General features: G+C 38.7%; 2 protein-coding genes across 2 annotated transcripts in view; one reads left to right on the top strand and one right to left on the bottom strand.

The window, feature by feature from the left end:
* The window catches only part of RTFDC1 (replication termination factor 2 domain containing 1), a gene marked incomplete at its 5' end in the record, with an annotated part of 23,145 nt that extends 5,614 nt beyond the window's left edge, over positions 1 to 17,531 (bottom strand). Inside the window, 4 exons of the mRNA XM_009873587.1 lie at positions 16,526 to 16,604; positions 17,000 to 17,139; positions 17,228 to 17,321; positions 17,437 to 17,531. Of these exons, the coding sequence (XP_009871889.1) occupies positions 16,526 to 16,604; positions 17,000 to 17,139; positions 17,228 to 17,321; positions 17,437 to 17,531 (408 nt within the window). The remainder of the gene's footprint in view (positions 1 to 16,525; positions 16,605 to 16,999; positions 17,140 to 17,227; positions 17,322 to 17,436) is intronic.
* On the top strand, positions 7,080 to 9,573 carry GCNT7 (glucosaminyl (N-acetyl) transferase family member 7). The gene is made up of 3 exons (XM_009873586.1): positions 7,080 to 8,043; positions 8,506 to 8,601; positions 9,347 to 9,573. The coding sequence occupies exons 1-3, from the start codon at positions 7,080 to 7,082 to the stop codon at positions 9,571 to 9,573; spliced, it is 1,287 nt and encodes a 428-aa protein (XP_009871888.1).
* Positions 17,532 to 18,005: the final 474 nt, after the last annotated feature.

The raw sequence follows: 18,005 nt of genomic DNA, 5'->3' as shown, positions 1-18,005 counted from the left end.
AGCAGGAATTAAACAAATGACAGGACATACGGGCAGCAGTTTGAGTACTGCCTGCTCAAGCGATGCACATAGTTTAAAAAAGGAATCTGAACACAGGTGGTCAGAAAGACTACGGAGGAAGAGAAAGGGTTGCAGAGATGCACATTAAGCCAGGCAGAATAATAAGCCACACACAAGAAGTGGGTGAGTCGTTCTAATTTTTCCATTGCTACTCAATGAGCTGCTGTCAGAACTGGCAGCCTGGTAAGAGCTCACACACCGGTGAGCGAGATGTCCAGAAAAATCAGGCCAGACAAGCGGTCCGCACTCCGAGGCAGGAGCGGCCGGCAGCTCTCTCGCTTGCAGAGAAGCCCCACACATTTGGTTCTGGCGGGCTGATCTCCAAATACAGCGTGAAAGACCAGCACCCTCCTACAGGCTAACTGGTAAAAAGATGTTAAGCATACAAAAATAAGTGGAAATTTCCTCCAAGTAACTTTATGTCAAAGGGCTCTAATTCCAATAAATGTTGCATTTTGCAAAAGAAAACCCACCCAGGTTCCCATGCAGCAAACACAGGTGAAACTGTTCTAAAAGTATTTACAAGAAATGGGGAAATAAAGACAGTGTCCTCTTTCCATTCACTGATGCAGGTCATTTTTTGCCATGACAGCAGCCAGATATTAGAGACCAAACCCTCTCAAACAGACTTTAAGTACAGCAGGTTACAGCCATGGAACCAACTCTACCGCCCCAGGTTTCAATAACCCCAGCAGGTAAGGTACATGTGCAAACAATTTTTAAATTATCAGTACTGGTGGATGTAAAGCTTTAATTCCAATTTTTTTAAAAAAGCACACCATCCTTTAAGGCAAAAAAGAAAGACTTTTATCTCAATATTTTGAAATGCTGAGATAAAAAGTAGAAGAGACTTTCAGTTTTGCAGATTCAGAAAGATCGTTCCTTCAGATTAAGGTCTTCTGGGGCATATTTTTGTTTTATGATTATCACAGGGGCTCCCTTTCTACAGCTTGCTTATTCCAAGGACTTTAAATACATATGAAGGTAAACTGCTGTAAATTCCTTGATGTTTCGAATAGAAGACATTCCTAAATCAGACTGAACCTGAAAACAATTCTGAGACAGACACAAGCAATAGAAGAGCAGCTTACAGACTTGAACGCGAGTCAATCTCTAATTGAAGAAAGGCAGGATATTAACTGAAGGAGATGCCAGAACAACCAGCTTAATTTTTGTCTAAAAGCATTTTCATGGTCCAATGACAAATAAGTGCTCAAAATTGTATCCAAATGGCTTAATATGCTTGCATCAAAGAATTATTTCAAGGGTGTGCAGGTACGGAGTCTTCAAAGTCCCATACTAATAAATTTACGTACTCTCCATGTCCCACGTGTGTATATACATACGCACACACAAATCAGCTTTACAAAAAAACAGAACTAACCTGAAGACTTAAAAACATTAGAACAATATAAGCATTATGAGCTGTAAAACACATATCAGCTTAGGCATAAACATAACCTTTTAAACTTTAGTAAAAGAAACAGTGAAATTACTTTTTCATAAAATGAAGACTCTTTAATTTTCAAGTCTTTTTAATACACTAGGATAGCTTCTCTTTCTTAGGCTTTTTTAGTAATAATGACATCCTAAAGATTATTTCCTGAATTCTAAAGTTTATGGTTTATTCTTAAGTTTCAGCAACCCAAGACAACGGCTATACTGCATTTAACTACTTCTACCAGTGATTTTTTGTACAGCATAAGATGTAGTTCCACCTGTGACAACTTCAGACTTAAAACAAACAGGTGAATATGTTTTAGTATCTAAATATCTACATCAGTGTTACAGTGTAATGGTTTATGAGGAACCTGAAACCTCTTTCTCAAATTATAAACAGTAAGTTAACTCCTGCAGTTCTCCTAAATAGGACCATAGCTAGGAAATACACAGACATGAATACTTTCCCAAAACAATTCCCACTGGATTACGGAACGTGCATGACTACAACCTGACTATCCCTCTATACAGAGGGTACTGGTTAGAAAGAGGATTGAACGCACACCCTATTCCAAGAAACCACAGCACCATCCATGTAGCAGCCACGCAGGCTCAGGTATTAAAGACTGTCTCTTGTTTGGCCATTGCTGCCCTTCTCAGACGTCCAGTGGGCCACAGAGTAAATAACCTGGGAAGAGGGGGAAGGTCTCCTCCATGCAAATGCACAGAACGTGAATTTTCACGCAGAAGTTGTGGCACCTACTACAAAAACACCGTCCAAGCAGAAGCCTGTTTACAGAGCTTCCCTTAAAGTCAATGATCATTTTCTATTTGCCATACCCGTAGCCATGCCTTAATTTACTTTGAGGTTTTCTCTTTATTTATTTCTGACTAACATGCTATTTCTATCTGTACACAAGCCTTCTTACTGGTTTCTAGAATCCCAAAGCCTCCTAGTTTGAGTATATTTAAGCTTCTAACTTTTCACTTACTAAAAACCCCAAGAACCTTTATAAAAGTAGTAACACAGGAAACATTTGGTTTCAGGAGGTATTTCATTTGCCATCTTTTCAGCTTCCAGCTCCTAGAAATCACCAGAGGCAATGCTTTGCTACACTCATTTGCTACAAATCGGAAAGTTTCAGCAGGCAAACGGTTAAGATCCGGGGGAGGAGAAAAGGGTTGTTTCCTTTGCAGTTCTCACCATCCAGCACGCTCTGTTAGCGCAGAGGTTAAAGCCGCTGAGGTAAAGCAACACTAGTTATCATCATCAGCCACGTACTCTACATATTTGAAAGTCTCATTTTGGTCCTTTAAAGGCTGTTTCAGAAAGAGCAGCAACAGAATTGGGAGAAGCTCAAGTTTTCTGTCGTTCCTGTGAAACAGAGGACATTTCCGAAGTCAAACAGCGTTAATGCAGAATAAATACGCCAAGCATTGCGGGAAGCCAGATGAAGTCTTAAATGAAAAAACATTCACGTTAATGTTTAATCCTTTTTGCTTACACAAGATCCCCACACAAGCGACAGAATGAGGAATGTTGTCTGAATTTCTGCTGAAGGACAACGGGACTCTCTATTTGTTTTTATTATGCTGCCGTCTCCCGGCTAATTTTGTATAAGGTAAGACTGAATAAATTAGATCATAGGACTTCAGGTTTTTGCTTTTCCTTTATTAAAACACAACATGTTTTAATTTTTATAAAGTGACAAATACTTTCACTTAGGAAAGTCACTTAAAAATACTCAAATCTGCAAAAAGGTTAATTTTTTTACTCTGTCATAGATGTACAGTAGGATGGAGGTCATTACTACTACTGTTTGTATTATAAAAATCATAATACTTATGAATACTTGTTCTGCTCTGTTGCAACTGACTTAATTTTTTTTAAAGCCCTATAGCTTAAGGGTTTAAATAGCTTTCATAATATTTGTTTTATATTATGAGGTCACATACAGAAGGAAAAAAAAGGTAACAGGAAAACAGAAAAAAAAAAAGAGCAAAGATGAACAGCTAAACCTCCATAATTCTGTTGAATATGTACCAGTAAATGCCAATGCAATATTTTTAAGTAAGAATGGTTTAAAATTTCTAAGGTAGTATTAATAGGGTTTGATGAGTAAATTTTTTCTTTTACTTGATGCACGTCACAACACAGAAGCGGGCTCAGCATACTTACCCAAGGCTTAAGCAAAATCAAAGCAATGTGAAAAGCAGGTAAAAGCTCTGATTTTAACATCGTTTTTTAAGACCTGAATTAGTATTCACTTGTTTATAAAATGTCTACATGAATGCTCACATAAACGTCTTGCAGACAAAAAAAACCCCAGACATAAAAAGAGTTGGAAATAGCAAGCTAATGCCTTTTAACCGTTTTATTAAAGACAAAGTATTCGCAAGCAATGTGAACTATGAAGTCATACAATAAACTTTAACATTAAGCAAACACAAAGAGGACAGACAAAGTAGAACATTTAGAGGTGCAATGATGCTGCCCAAAATCCTACGGCAGGAAGCACTAGTGAACTCTAAGCGGTTTGTTCCTACGAAATGCACAGCACGCTATACAGCTAATGGGGTCTTGATGAACTGAGATGTCATTTCACAGGCTTATTTTCAGGCATAAACATAATTACACTTCTCTCTAGAGTTTCCATTTTTTTAATTGAGATGGAGGACCTCAGGCTTACAACCACAATTTTCTGTTAAGTAACATCCATAAAAGCAGCCACAAAGGTGCTTGAAAATCCCTACAAACAGGTTGCTTTCCGAAGCAACCTCAGCGCTTCTGCAAATTAAGACAATGTCATCCTATGCAGATTTAAAAAACCTACCGAGAACATATTAAAGGTTGAGTGTCACAGAGACCTTTTGACAATAATAAACATCTAAGAAAATTAAAACACAAGATGGTCACAGACTGGGTTATGCCCAGACAGTGGATCTTCTCAACAGGATGACACCTTACTCTTCAAGGGCAGGAGGAAATACGGAAGCAGCCATGGTATATGGGAAATAGAAGAATCCTTTACGTGGCAGATTTAATACAGTGGGATTAACAGCTGCAACTCCAGCTCTAAATCTGACAAAACATGAAGAGAAAGCTAATGCTTTCACTCCATAATATACCTGGCAGCTGAACGATGTCACATTTTGCTCTTGTGGGCAAGTCTTCCTCATTTAGCCGTTCCCCAGAAACATGTTAACGTGGGAGAAGGACCTGTTTCTTCTTACCTGGTAAGGGAGTGTTTGTGCACGTTTATGCTGCATATAAAGCACAGCTTCCAGATGCCATGCAGTTCAATCGGAAAAATCCGCAGTCAACATGGAACAACCTGAAACATCCCTGGAAGCTGTGGTCTGAAGGGTAATAAAAATTTAAGTGCATGAAACAAGGAGGTTATAGCTTGGTTGTCTAGGGAACTACCCTTTGCAACCTGTCCACAAAGATGTATTTAAGGAAAAAAATCTGACGAGTAAGCTCATTTTTTGCAGGTATTCTAAGCAAATACAAAGTCCCAAGTATTTCTATAGCTTCCCAGTGTCTTCAGGGCAATTCTTAAGTCCAGAAAGAACCTTCCCTGTGACATACCAGAGCCCACCACATTCACTAACTCAGAGCAACCTCAATGCTTCTCCTGTAATTATTCACTCAGAATAAAAGTTTTTCTGACTGCAGGTTCACAAAAACCAGTGCTTCCCTAACAGACACTCCCTCTCCCCAACTTCTGCAATTAGGCACATAATGGCCCTTAAGCAAATCTATTCTTGGCTCTGGTAATCAGCTGGTCGAAGGCTACAGCCCTGGGTTCTGTTTTACTGTGAAAATCCCGGCTTTCCCCTTTCAGTGGTGTTCCTTTTCTCCTTTCTGAACGATGCTGAAAGGTTGACAGGGATTTGATTTGCTGAAGATTCCTGTTCAAATGGACGAAAGACTCACATCAAGCTTGTTTACCCAGTAAATATATCCCTTAGGAGGTGTGAAGAAAAAAAAAAAGGTCTTCTGGGACTTGATTTCCTCATGTTTTTCTCTGGCCTCTGCATTCCATGCAGACGAAGAGCACTGCTGATAGAATATACAAGCAGAATGGATGAGCCTTCCACCTAACATAGAGCTTCACTTTCCAGAATGCTAAGTGGAAAAGAGCCATTCTTCCAGCATGAAATCCAGTGCGTACCAGTAAGAACAATAAAATAAATACATTCTTTCCCAACAGCCTAATAAGATTTAAAAATTGTGGTAATATAGAGTATCTATCCTCTTGGTTCAAATTCCGTATTCTTAGAGCTTTTTAAATTCTGTGCCTCATTTTTGTTTTCACCGAAATGTCCTCTTTATTTTCAAGCTAGGACAGTTATATACTGAGTTTTCACTAAAAAATAATTTTCCCCTTCTAATGAAAACCTAGCACCACCTATCCACAACAGTGTTCCTTTAATGAAACTGCCTTTATAAGAATATGCCTATTTTCTGTTCTTACGTACAACTGAGTATGTTGTGATGTGCACAGCTGCAGAGCATTAAATATTTACAGTTTAAATACAAATGTTATTAAAAACAAATTCATTGAATGAAAGGAGAAAAATAACTTAATTTTTTTTTTCTAATTAAACTATTAAGCTGAATGGCAGTTGACAAACCTTTGCCCCACCCGTGGTATTTTCTCTAGGAAGTCTGATACCAGGTACTTCAAGAATAAAGACCTCATGTAATTGCTGTGGGATTCAGGACTGCTGCACTCTTATGCTTCTGACTTTTCAACAAGGTAGACATAAGAAAAAATATCACAATGGAAAAACTCCTATGCCAATACTGATATAAACTACAGAGTTATTTCTGAGGGCTGATACTGGCAGTAGTGTCCTTATCTCAGGATATGCACGTGTGCTCAAAGTAAGAAATTAGTGTTGTCTGCATGTTCTGTTTTCCAAAGCACTAATACAAAGATGTCAGAGGGAAAAAGAAAATTCTCCCAAAGAGATAGAAACATTTGCTAACTTTATAAGGACAGAAAACCAGTCTGTTTTGTGGATTACGTTTTAGGCTCTTCCTTTCGTTTATTTAATAAAATTTCTGCTGATTTAATTTACTGATTTCTGTCCTCCATCAGAACTTAAGGCTTCCCAGGCCTTATGGAAATCTCAGCAGCAGCTGTCCCTTAGCTCACAGCGCTCACGCATCTTCCCTGTCCTAAAGCTAAACCTTGACCAACCTATGGCACCGGACTCACCCACCACCACGCCTCAAAGGCAAAGAAACTTCCAACCGAGGGGCCAGGGCCCCCCTTGCTCAAGCAGTGAAGCTTACAAAGCCATCTCGGGTTCTTTGGATAATTTTATTTGTCCCAGAAAGGCTGTTTGATGGCTTTGCAAGTACCATTTCCTGCGGCTGGGTACCGCAGCACGCGCATGAGCTCCTCCTCCCAGTAACCAGACAGACAGTAATCTCAGCATTTGGAAATGCATCACTAACGTCATCTAGTAAAAAAAGTCTCCCTCTCTTTATCTCATTTTTCCTTTCAGATAGTCTGAACGCTTAATGAAACTACGATGAGAAGACAGGATACAGAAAATAAAACATGAACCCACTTGATGCAACAAAATCGGGATTTTTAGTGTGCATTGCTGTCTGCATGTTCATCTACACTTTCATCTACCTAAAGGATGCGCCAAATGAACAAAAACTTAATGCAAATACAGCAGAGTGTGGCTTTTACCCGGATGAAATTTGTTCAGCTCTTTTTGTGGGAAAAACTGCTGCCTTTAAAATTGGAAACTTGTGTCAGAGTATCTACCAACCTAAACCACTCAGCTGCATTCAGACTTCGTGCAACTGCTCTGTGGTTCTGAAGACTCTGCATTTTATCACAAGACCACTATCAGATGAAGAAAGAAATTTCTCATTGGCTTATATTATCACAATTCACAAGGAGCTGGAAATGTTTGTGAAGCTGCTAAGAGCTATTTATATGCCTCAGAATATTTATTGCATACATGTTGACGAAAAGTCACCAAAAGATTATAAAGCTGCTGTACAAAACATTGTTAATTGCTTTGAAAATATTTTTATTTCCTCAAAAAGAGAAAATGTTGTTTATGCAGGATTTTCAAGATTACAGGCTGATATTAATTGCATGAGAGATCTAATTCATTCCAAAATTCAGTGGAATTATGTTATTAACCTATGTGGTCAAGATTATCCTATTAAAACAAACAAAGACATTATACAATACATCAAAAGTAAATGGAATGGTAAAAACATGACTCCTGGGGTAGTCCAACCACTTCATATGAAACACAGAACACGGCTTAGCTACAGAGAATGCGTAGGCTCTGGAGTATCATATGTGTATCCAACAAAGAATATAAAAGCTAAGCCTCCATATAATTTGACAATATATTTTGGTAGCGCCTATTACATACTCACCAGAGAATTTGTAGAGTTTACACTGACTGATGCACGTGCAAAAGAATTGCTTGAGTGGTCAAGAGACACGTACAGTCCGGATGAACACTACTGGGTCACACTGAATCGTTTAACTGGTAAGCTGAACGTTGTTTCTGCTATGAATAACTCCTGGACCTACAGCAATGAAACGTCTCTGACTCCGAGAGCTAGTCCAGAGCTTAACACTACCACTAAAGTGAGGTGCGCTGCATAAACGTGGTGATTTCTTCAGCCTTGATGCTGCCCTTTCAAAAAGTCACATCTCTAGATGGCTGGAATCAAGCTTTCTCTCTCAGAATAGTGCTACTTATAGTGCAGAGCATTAGCTACAAGGTTAGAAAAATGTTGATTAAAAAAAGAGTAATTTTTTTTTCAACATGAAAGCTCATGCTCTCAAGTAATAAAAATAGCAATAAGACTGAGAATGATGTCTACTCTTATGACATAAAAGTCTGTAAACAAATGTTTAATGTGGCTACATTTAAAAAGTCTTCAGCAGTGAAAATTTCTTCTGTAATAAGCTGAAAGAAATCTTATCTGAGCCTTATGTTTTAAAGATGCTCCAGGGGCTACACCCAAGGCAGACTGGGAAGGAAACATACGAGCCATTAAATGGAAAGATCAAGAAGGAACCACGCACAAAGGCTGCAAAGGTAACGTGAATTTTGATCATGAACTCAAAATTTGTTTGACTGACCACCATTCATTGCAAATTACGTATTATGCTTTAAAGTAGCGATTAAATCTGCCTCGGTGGTCACATACAGTTTACTTTGGAAGTATCAAATAGAACAGCAAGCCCCTCACTAAATTACTCCCCTGAATCCAACCTAAATAGCTTCAGCTGCATTACTGCACAGCTCATCACAGTATCAATACACTGACAAACCTTTCCATCTCCAATTACCAACACATCAACTTGACTCATCAGTTTTCAGTGAAGAGCAGGGAGCTTACTTGACATGCATATGTCAGATACTTTCATCCACACTGGGTTAAATCTCTTCCTTTTGAACGATAAAAAAGGAGAATAGTGCTGACCACAAGGAAAGCATGCAAAAAAAAAATAATAAATCAAAGTATGCATCTGTATTGACTCAGTAGAGTGAAGTCCTACATGGTCAAACAGGTACCAAACAGGAGCACTTCAGCACAGCCAGCTACCAGACCCAGTATGAGAGCACCACCTCAGTGAAGCAGCTGGAGGTAACATGGGTCCATTTGTGTAAAACACAAAGCCAAATCCTTGCCTTTATGTTTAAAATCTAGCATTATCCTCTAGATATTTTACAACAATGCTCTACGCGAAATCAAAAGTTAGTTTTTGTGAGCAACCCTACAGAGTAAAACTTCCTTTACTCTGTTCAGTGTTCGGATACCTTCAATTTGTCTTTGCAGGTCATTACATCAGAGACATTTGTGTCTATGGACTCGGGGATTTGCAGTGGATTATTGAGTCACCTCATCTGTTTGCCAACAAATTTGAGCCTGCAACATATCCCCTTGTTATGGACTGCCTAGAGAGACGCTACAGGCTTAAAGTACTGCACCAGGCAGAAGTCCCCATCGAAGAGCACTGGCGTTTCCAGCAAGAGAACTACTTCAACATGAAGCTGGATGTTTAACATTGAAATAATTGTTCAAATACTGACACAGACTTCACTCTGTGCATTACGGCACGAGAGTAAGCACAATGCTGAACCATCAGTCTGCCAGTGAAATAGATAGGTTTTAGTTATTACAGTAAGATAAAGAGCAACAACTGCTAATGCGTTAGTTCTCAAAGAAAATTACAAGTCTAAATCCATAACTTACTGAAGACAAGGGGGAGAGTTCATAATCCTTTAGGTCACTTATTTGACTGGAAAAATACATATTCCTCATGTCTGGAGCCAAAAAAAGGACTAACTGGTACGGAAATAATCATAGAATCACAGAATGGCCTAGGCTGGAAGGGACCTTAGAGATCACCTCGTCCAACCTCCCTGTCACGGGCAGGGACGCCTCTCAACTGGATCATGATACTCAAGGCTCCGTCCAACCTGGCCTTGAACACCTCCAGGGACATAAAATATGAAGACTACGAGTTAAAGTCCTGCCTACTGTATGTCTTATGAAGCAGACATTCTTAATAATGAAGTTCATGTTAAAATTCCAGAGCTTGTAGACAAGCAAGTGACAATCAGTTTCGGGCACAGTCCATTTCACATTTCCGTTTGCTTTTCATGGCCAGCTGCATCTCTAATTTATTGTGTAGCATGGCAACATCACTCCTGTGCTACTCAGGCTTTGCTCCTAATGACAAGGGGGTGTGTGCCACTAACAGCAGCAGGGATCCTGCAATGCACATTTACCTCTAAGTCCCTGTTTCTGGGTGTCTGCAGGAGTTTAACACAAGGAGACATGGGAAATTTGAGGCCAGGGAACAAAGGAAAAGTGAGAGAAAAAGCCACCTTTCAATCCCAGTGTACCTGAATGAGGGAAATAAAACTTCCACAAATCTGACAACGGTCTGCAGCAACTGGAGATAACACCTGGCAGCAACCAGGGCAAGCATCTCATTGCCCCAACCCTCTGGAGAGCAAATGAAGCACTTGCTGGTCTACAGAAAAGAAGTGGCTTTCAACACACAACACAGGCAAAACCAGGGAACAGGAACAAAAACACACACACAATAAAAAAAAAGAAGGAAAAAAAAGGACAAAGATTCAGCCCTTTTCCAGGCAAGAGTTACTCTTTTCTCTCCAGAACTATTAAATGAATGCTTTCACTTGTGCAACCAAAAAGACTGAGTGAATATAAGGAAGGAGAAACTATTAGAGGTGCTCTTTCAACCAACTTCCATGGGATTAAACATCTGACAAGAGCAGGTCTCCAAAGGTCTTCAGTGAGGTGCTACTGACAGAAGGAGAGCAGGAGAATTGCGAGAAGTCCTTTCAAACTGCTCATCCTCCTTTAGAAGTATTTTGGCAAGAATGCAGATGGAAGTTTCATGCCAGCAAGTCCAAATAAACTCTCAATTATTTTGCATGAACTCTGATGGGAACTAATAAAATATATCTTGTTACTTGTAAGCTCACTTGATTAGAAACTGTCAATTACTACGTCTAGGAGCAATTTAGATGTAAGCTTCAATATGCACCTAAAATATCACGCAGTTTTTACAAGAAAATTGACTTCCATATAAAGCATTTTAAAAAAAACCCATAAAAATATCAAATGAGTCAACAAATGACCCAACAATAGAACATGAAAGCTTTTCATTACAAACTTATTCCCAGGTTCCTGGAACTGCACTGCTCATTTTCCCACACAAGTTTCTTGGAAACATAGCTGCCGTCAAATGAACTTTAACCTACAGAAATACCATTTGCTCCTTATTTATTTACACAAACTTACAAAAAACTTTACAAAATAAAGGGGGAGAAAAAAAGGGGAGGGGGGCAAAAAAAGCCATGCAGCATGTTCATACTGAGCTTGTTGAGAGTCCCTTTGAAAACCATTACTGCAGCTAATGGGTCTCTGGCATGTATTAATCATAGCAATATTCATAATTAATTTCTCCCCAAACCACACCCAATCCACTGTAGGGCACCACCAGCACTTATCCACGCCATGTTCTCCTTTTAAAAGTTAATGGAATGTTCCTTGTTACTGTCATTGCAGCAAATCCAGTATCTAGCTTTCACCTTTTGTCACCACCACACAGAATAATTGGTTTGTACCATTTCTGAATTGCATTAAAAGGACAGATTCAAGAGCAAGGTGCTGTATAACATGGGCCTGTTTTGCAGACGCTGAATCCATCAAACTACGGGAAAAAAAAATCTGCACAAAAAGCCCTCGTAAAATATAATTTAGGTATGACTTTACCCATGTCAATCCAGGAACGTTATTGGAGTGTGATCCTTCTTCTTTACGGGATTTTGTGTTTTAAACAAAACTTTTCATATAAAAGCCCCATGATAAAAAATCATAATTAAACCATGCCAGTCTTATTCATTAAGAAACAGTACTCTACTCATTCTGAGCGACCATAACCACATGACATTCCTGAAGGACTTTTTACTTCTAACAAAAGGTAAAAAAAAAATTAATAAACTATGAAAGCTGAGAGCATTTAAAGATACATAAAAAGCATTCACTAGGTTCCTTATGTGTTATCATATGAGTGGATCGATCACAACCCCTGTTGACTAACTTCTGGAGACTGTTGATCTAAGATCAAATAGTGCCAACGTGACCTTGCTGAAGGGACGCAGAGCTCTGACGCTCCGTGCACACACCAGGGCCGTATCTGAAAGCCGTGTGCGTGATTTCTCTTTCAAAGAGCCTGAGGCACAACATTCAATAGCTCTATATCTAAGTCAAATGTTTAAGTGTTTTATATGGCACAAACTTTAATAGGGTATTATTTCAAGGGTGTATTGGAGTCTGTTGACTCTGGAAACAACTGCAAAATAAATTTAAAAGTGATACAAGAAATTACGTTTTAAAACGGGATCTTAAGTCCTTGAGTTCCAGAGTGACTACCTGAACGCCAGGACTTCCAGCAGAGATTCGATAACCTTTATCCTGTCTCCAAATATCACTAGCGTAACAGTAATTTCTTAGACAAGAGAGTCAACATCAAAAACTGGTAATGGTGCCTTTTTCAACCCCCAAAAGTGAGGTTAAACAGATGCTATATATTGTCAGGCAATTCTTCTATTCCATCATTTCTGAATTTTTGTCAAACACCAACTTCCAAACAAGCAGGTACCAAAGACTGCCCATGCAAGAATGAGGAAGCCAGTTACAAGTTCCCAAACTTTTAATCACTTTGGGTCCCACCAAGAACTACAGACCAAGACAGATTAGCCTTATCTTACATCTTCAAGATCCCATTAAAAATAAAACGAGGGAGTAGCAACAAGTCTTGCTTGTTCCTTTAATTTTACTAGTCTGTTGGAGAATTAAGCACAATAGGTGAGCACATCCTATTCAAAACTGCAAGTTTTAAACTGACCATTGCCATGTTACTTATATTTCTTCCTGAAGATCAGAAAGCAGCAAACTCCTGAACTTCAAGGCTTCTGCTACAGAACATACACCATCAAACTGTAATCTGAAAGTAAAGTTGTTTTGCTGATTGAAAGTCCTATCTTGCACATTTTAGCATGTGACAGTATTGATAGTTTAAATTCTCGCTTCTTCCTGTACAAAACCTCAAAATATGGCTCAAACAAAACATAGTTCTGTGTAAAAAGGTACTTTACATTTTATTTACATTCATAGGTTGCCCTGTTTTAGACAAAGCTCTTTTTCAGCCCTTTTCAGTCTAAATAGTTAGAAGCTTCAAAATGTGTCCCAAGCACATCACCTAACAAGCTCACTCTCCAACACAAATCACCATTAAAAAATTCTGACTGCTCTTTCAAAAGTCCTTGGCATGGGAAATTTTTGATATTTTAGCAAGACAGTTCAAAGCATTTACCACTGAGGCAATAGGAGACAATCTCTCTCTCCCCCCCTCGACATTGCTACAGTGTCTGATTGCCCTAAGACTTTTCACATTTTAACATTAGTTTTTAACTTGAATCCTTCAGGATGCTGCTACTTGAGCTGTGAAGCAAGGAAGAACAGTTTACTTCCAAGGGCAGTAAAGCTCACTTAAAAAATGGCTTCACACATTAATAACAGTTGCCTTACTAAAGGTCCTCCATCATGCCTTTCCCTAGTACAATCTTTTTAACAACTCTATTAAATATAGATATTTATCTGATTTTACTATAGTCAGCTCTTCACATAAAGTTTTTATTGAGGCAAAATGTGGTTTTTTGAGCTAGAAAGACTGCTTCATCCTCCCTCTACCTAGATTCCACCAAGCCTTTCAAATCTAGTACCACAGCAAGTACTGCTGAGATAAACCAAAGAATGCTGGGATTTTCCATTTCCTTTAATTGGATAAAATCCGCACATGCATTCAATTTTTTCCTAACAATTATTTCATATGCTTGGCAAAGAGATTGTTATCTTTCTTGTATGAGCTGCCACAGAAAAAAAAAAAAAAAACAGCAGAAAAATTGAGTAGTGAGACAACTGCCTCTGGGACTTCCCACAGTGGGAAGCATTCCCATGGGCCAAGCTAAAAGGCCTGGAAAGAAAGCAGCCATCTGCTCTGAGCACAGCAACACCATTTCCCACAGTTTCACAAGCACAACATTTTGTGATTTGCATATTGTAGCCCATACATACACGTTCGTTATCTACTTCAGATGATCGAGTTTATATGAGCACGAAGGTGGCAGGCACAGAACGGTTGTCTGAGCTGCTGGGGACCTCTATCCTCTGGCGAGTGTTTTCACTGCAGCACCACCAAGCCCTTTGGGAAACCGTCGCTGCTAACTATTTAGCAGAGTGCCAGGACTGCTCCCTGGGCTCACAGGTAAAATTAACACACAGGAGCAGCTTGTTTTGAAAGAACTTTCTTAAATTTACAGTAGTGGGGAAGAGAACTGCCATGTTGCTCCTAGGCTGAGACTTCTCCAGTTTACATCCTTGCTATAAACCTCACCCCCTGGGACACAGTGAAAACAGATTCTGCTAGCTGAAAAGAGACCCCGAATACGCAGCGTAAACAAGCCAATACAGGGTTATTATTCTGCAACTACTCTCATCACGTCACTCTCTGAAGTCACACAACGCCTCTGCGCACAGACATGGCAGGGGCACAAAGGACTGGACACATGGGTACACACAGGCAGGCAGAAGGTGTCAAGGCCATGAGAAAAACACCCAGACAAATGCTGTGAGCCCACATGGTTCCCCTTAAGTTGGATTTTGGTTCAAAAAAAAATTTTAATTCCTAAAACACAGCAGTTAGTTGTAGGGCAATCCACAACATTCAAACACTCTGTGCTTAACTTTTTTTTTCATTTTGAAAGAGCATGTATCAGAAAAGGATTGTATTTATTAATAAAAAATTTCTAACCCTAGCATATAATAGACAATACTTCATTATTTTTTTTCTTGATTTGTTGTAGTTCATTTTACTATATGCCCCACTGGTGCTTAAAGATAGAATGTGCTGGGGGAATGCTCTTAATTAGGACTTTAGATATAAACAAACTATCAGCTACCAGAAAGCACAGCAACCAGTTCCCCATGATCCTATTTAGAAGAGTTCTCGTTCCCTTCTTGATTCTGAATACAGAAGGAGAATATTATCAGTATATATCCACAAATCTGCCAAATCACTCTTTGATCCTAATCAAAGCAAATGTGGACTAAAACATGTTGTCCCAGCTGGTTACTGTTGTCTTTGCGCACCCAAACCCAATAATGAAAAGATAACACAAAGATGATTATATTGCAAAGATGACTATATTACATCCACTTTGTTATTTCTAGAAGTATGCCTCTGTCTACCGAAGAATTCACATTTGTGAACACAGTTGCATGCAAATATAAGGCTATGCTAAATAGCGATTATTAAAAAACAAGCAAACCAACAGAAAACCTGTGGGATTCATTTAGTTCTTATAAGACTATCACACTGACCAAACCAAGAACAAAATATCTCATTCTTGCATTTAATTATCAAGTTACATCCACCTATCAACAAAAATTCAGATGCAAACAAAAAAACTCATTAAAAATAAATTTGTATCCGCCAACAGGAAAGGAAAACCATTAGGACTCACCGAGGATTCTGCAGAACAAAATGAGCACTGAACACAGGAATAGGAGACTGAACCTAAGGAGGTTCCACATCATCTGCAACAACTTACCAAGAAAGTTCTTCCTTTATGGGTCTTGTTTTACCCAATATCAGGTTTTTCACTAAAAAATAACTCTGCCTAAATGTGGCAGCTATCACCATGAACTTCACTGCTACTAGGAGCAGTTACAGGAGAAAAGAGAGTGTTTGCAACTTTTATCATTCCCCCTAGCTGCAAAGAAACCTATACAATGAGATCAAACTACCACTGTAAAAAGAAATGCAGTGAGTATTTTCTAAAGTAGTTCATACAATGGCTGAAAATGCTACAAAGAGTTGTCCTCTCTCAAAATAACAGCAAATGTCCTTTAAAAATACAGGGATCAATACAGAACTTGAAAAAGTAAACAGTTTAAACAAACAGAATGGACACTGATAACACACAAACTACATGCATTCTGGAGAAAAAAGAGAATAAAACACCTCGAATGAAATATCCTCCAAAATCACCCTTTTAAAGGCTGAAAATATAACCAAATATTTTGGGGAAAAAAAAAATAATAAAATTCCAAAGTAGTGATCACCAAGCCAAACTGTCTCTGAGAATAAAAGTACTCATTTTTAAAATTACTTAGACATGCATTTTTATTTAAAAAGGCCATACACAGAATTTCTTCACGCCATAAACAGAACTTTCACAAGTTCAGCTTGCATATTCATATGCAAAACCCCCACCACTTGACAACAGTGGGTGTGAATGCAATTATCTGTATACGTATGTAAATATACATACACACACATGTATGTACCCATATCTATGTATCTGTGGAGGTCATACGTGACCTCACTGCTACTAACGCTGAATAAAAACTCACCTTGTGACAAACTTCTGCTTTAATTTCTTTGAGAGCACGTTCAGAGAACACACAGCCGCAGTTTCTCAAGAAGCAAAACCTTTGAAGAGAAGACAAGACATAAAATGTTCCTGTCTGAAAGATATGCAGTACCAATTTAACACAGAAACGATACTGCAGTGGGCTGGCAGGACACAGCTAACTTCCTCTTCACAAATTCCTGCAACTAATCTCTCGAGGGGATCTTAACAAAACACATGTTCATTCATTTAGAAAAGGCTTAACTTTTTATCTTTCCTCTTGAACATGAAATGAAAGGACATTTTGTAGTTACCTAAACTTCCTTCTTCTGACAGGAAGGCAAATATTCCCCAAAAAGGCTTGAATAAGTCCGTAATTTGCAAGATTATCAACTCAAACGTTTTCATCCGCTCTATAATCCATTTAGCACAGTACTCACTTCTGAAAACAAAGTCCAGGAACTTAAAGACTGACCTGTGTCTTCCATTCATTTCCAATCCCACCACTGGGCAGATAAAGCGTGCAGACTGGATGTCATCATATTTGTCACCTTTTATGCTCTCTTTATCACCACTCCAAGCCGGATTATCTACAAGGTTTAGTTCTGTTACATTCTAAAAAATGAGAACACAAACAAATTATGGTTTTGTAGCAGGTTTTAGTTTTCATGGCACTCTTTAATATCAGACACAACCTGTTTACCTTAATGCTTTTGATATGCGACGCAGCTTCCAGAGGAGTTTTATCCGCTGACTTATCCAACAAAAATTCAATGATGGCATCTTTATTATACAACCTATAACATAAAATTTTTAGTAAACCAACTTTTAGTAACCATATTTGATTCTCATGATTTCATAAGCCTATAAATCGATACCTTTTAATATTGTGGTCTATATGGAAACGCGTACCTGCCTAGCTCACAGGCTACAATTGGCCGACGTAACTTCTCTTGACTCAGAGCACAGTAGGACCATCGTGCCACCAACTCAGCATTTTTGTCAACCTAAAGGCCAAAAACATATTCATAATTTTAAAAAAGTTTTTATATTTGCAAACTATTTAAACATAAAAACAAATAATACTTAAAGTATCAATGAATTGTCCAGGTATCTTACCAAACCTACTTTATGCACTCAAAGCCAATCCATGAAGTACCTTTAGGAAAACATTTTAGCAAAATTCATGGCCAGTTTCAAGGGTCAGTCTCTATTGATTGAACATGTTCCTGCATCTTAGGACTTGGACCTATCTTTCCGATTCTAATTTAGTTTTCTCAATTTTTTGCCACCTCCACCTGCCCCTTTCCCTCTTTATCCTTTTTTTGTTCCTTCCATGTTCTCCACTATCCTCTTCTTTCTAGTTCTACATCTCACCCCTGCTTGGGTTAACTACCACTCCCACTCCCTCTAAGGAACAAGGCAGCAAGAAAAGCACACCTGGGGATGTCGGGATGCTACCTGAACCTCCAGTCTAAGCA

This window comes from Apaloderma vittatum, unplaced genomic scaffold, assembly GCF_000703405.1.
Source record: "Apaloderma vittatum isolate BGI_N311 unplaced genomic scaffold, ASM70340v1 scaffold27177, whole genome shotgun sequence".
In the NCBI taxonomy this organism is placed as follows: Eukaryota; Metazoa; Chordata; class Aves; order Trogoniformes; family Trogonidae; genus Apaloderma; species Apaloderma vittatum.
This window is presented reverse-complemented; position numbering and strand designations above follow the sequence as displayed.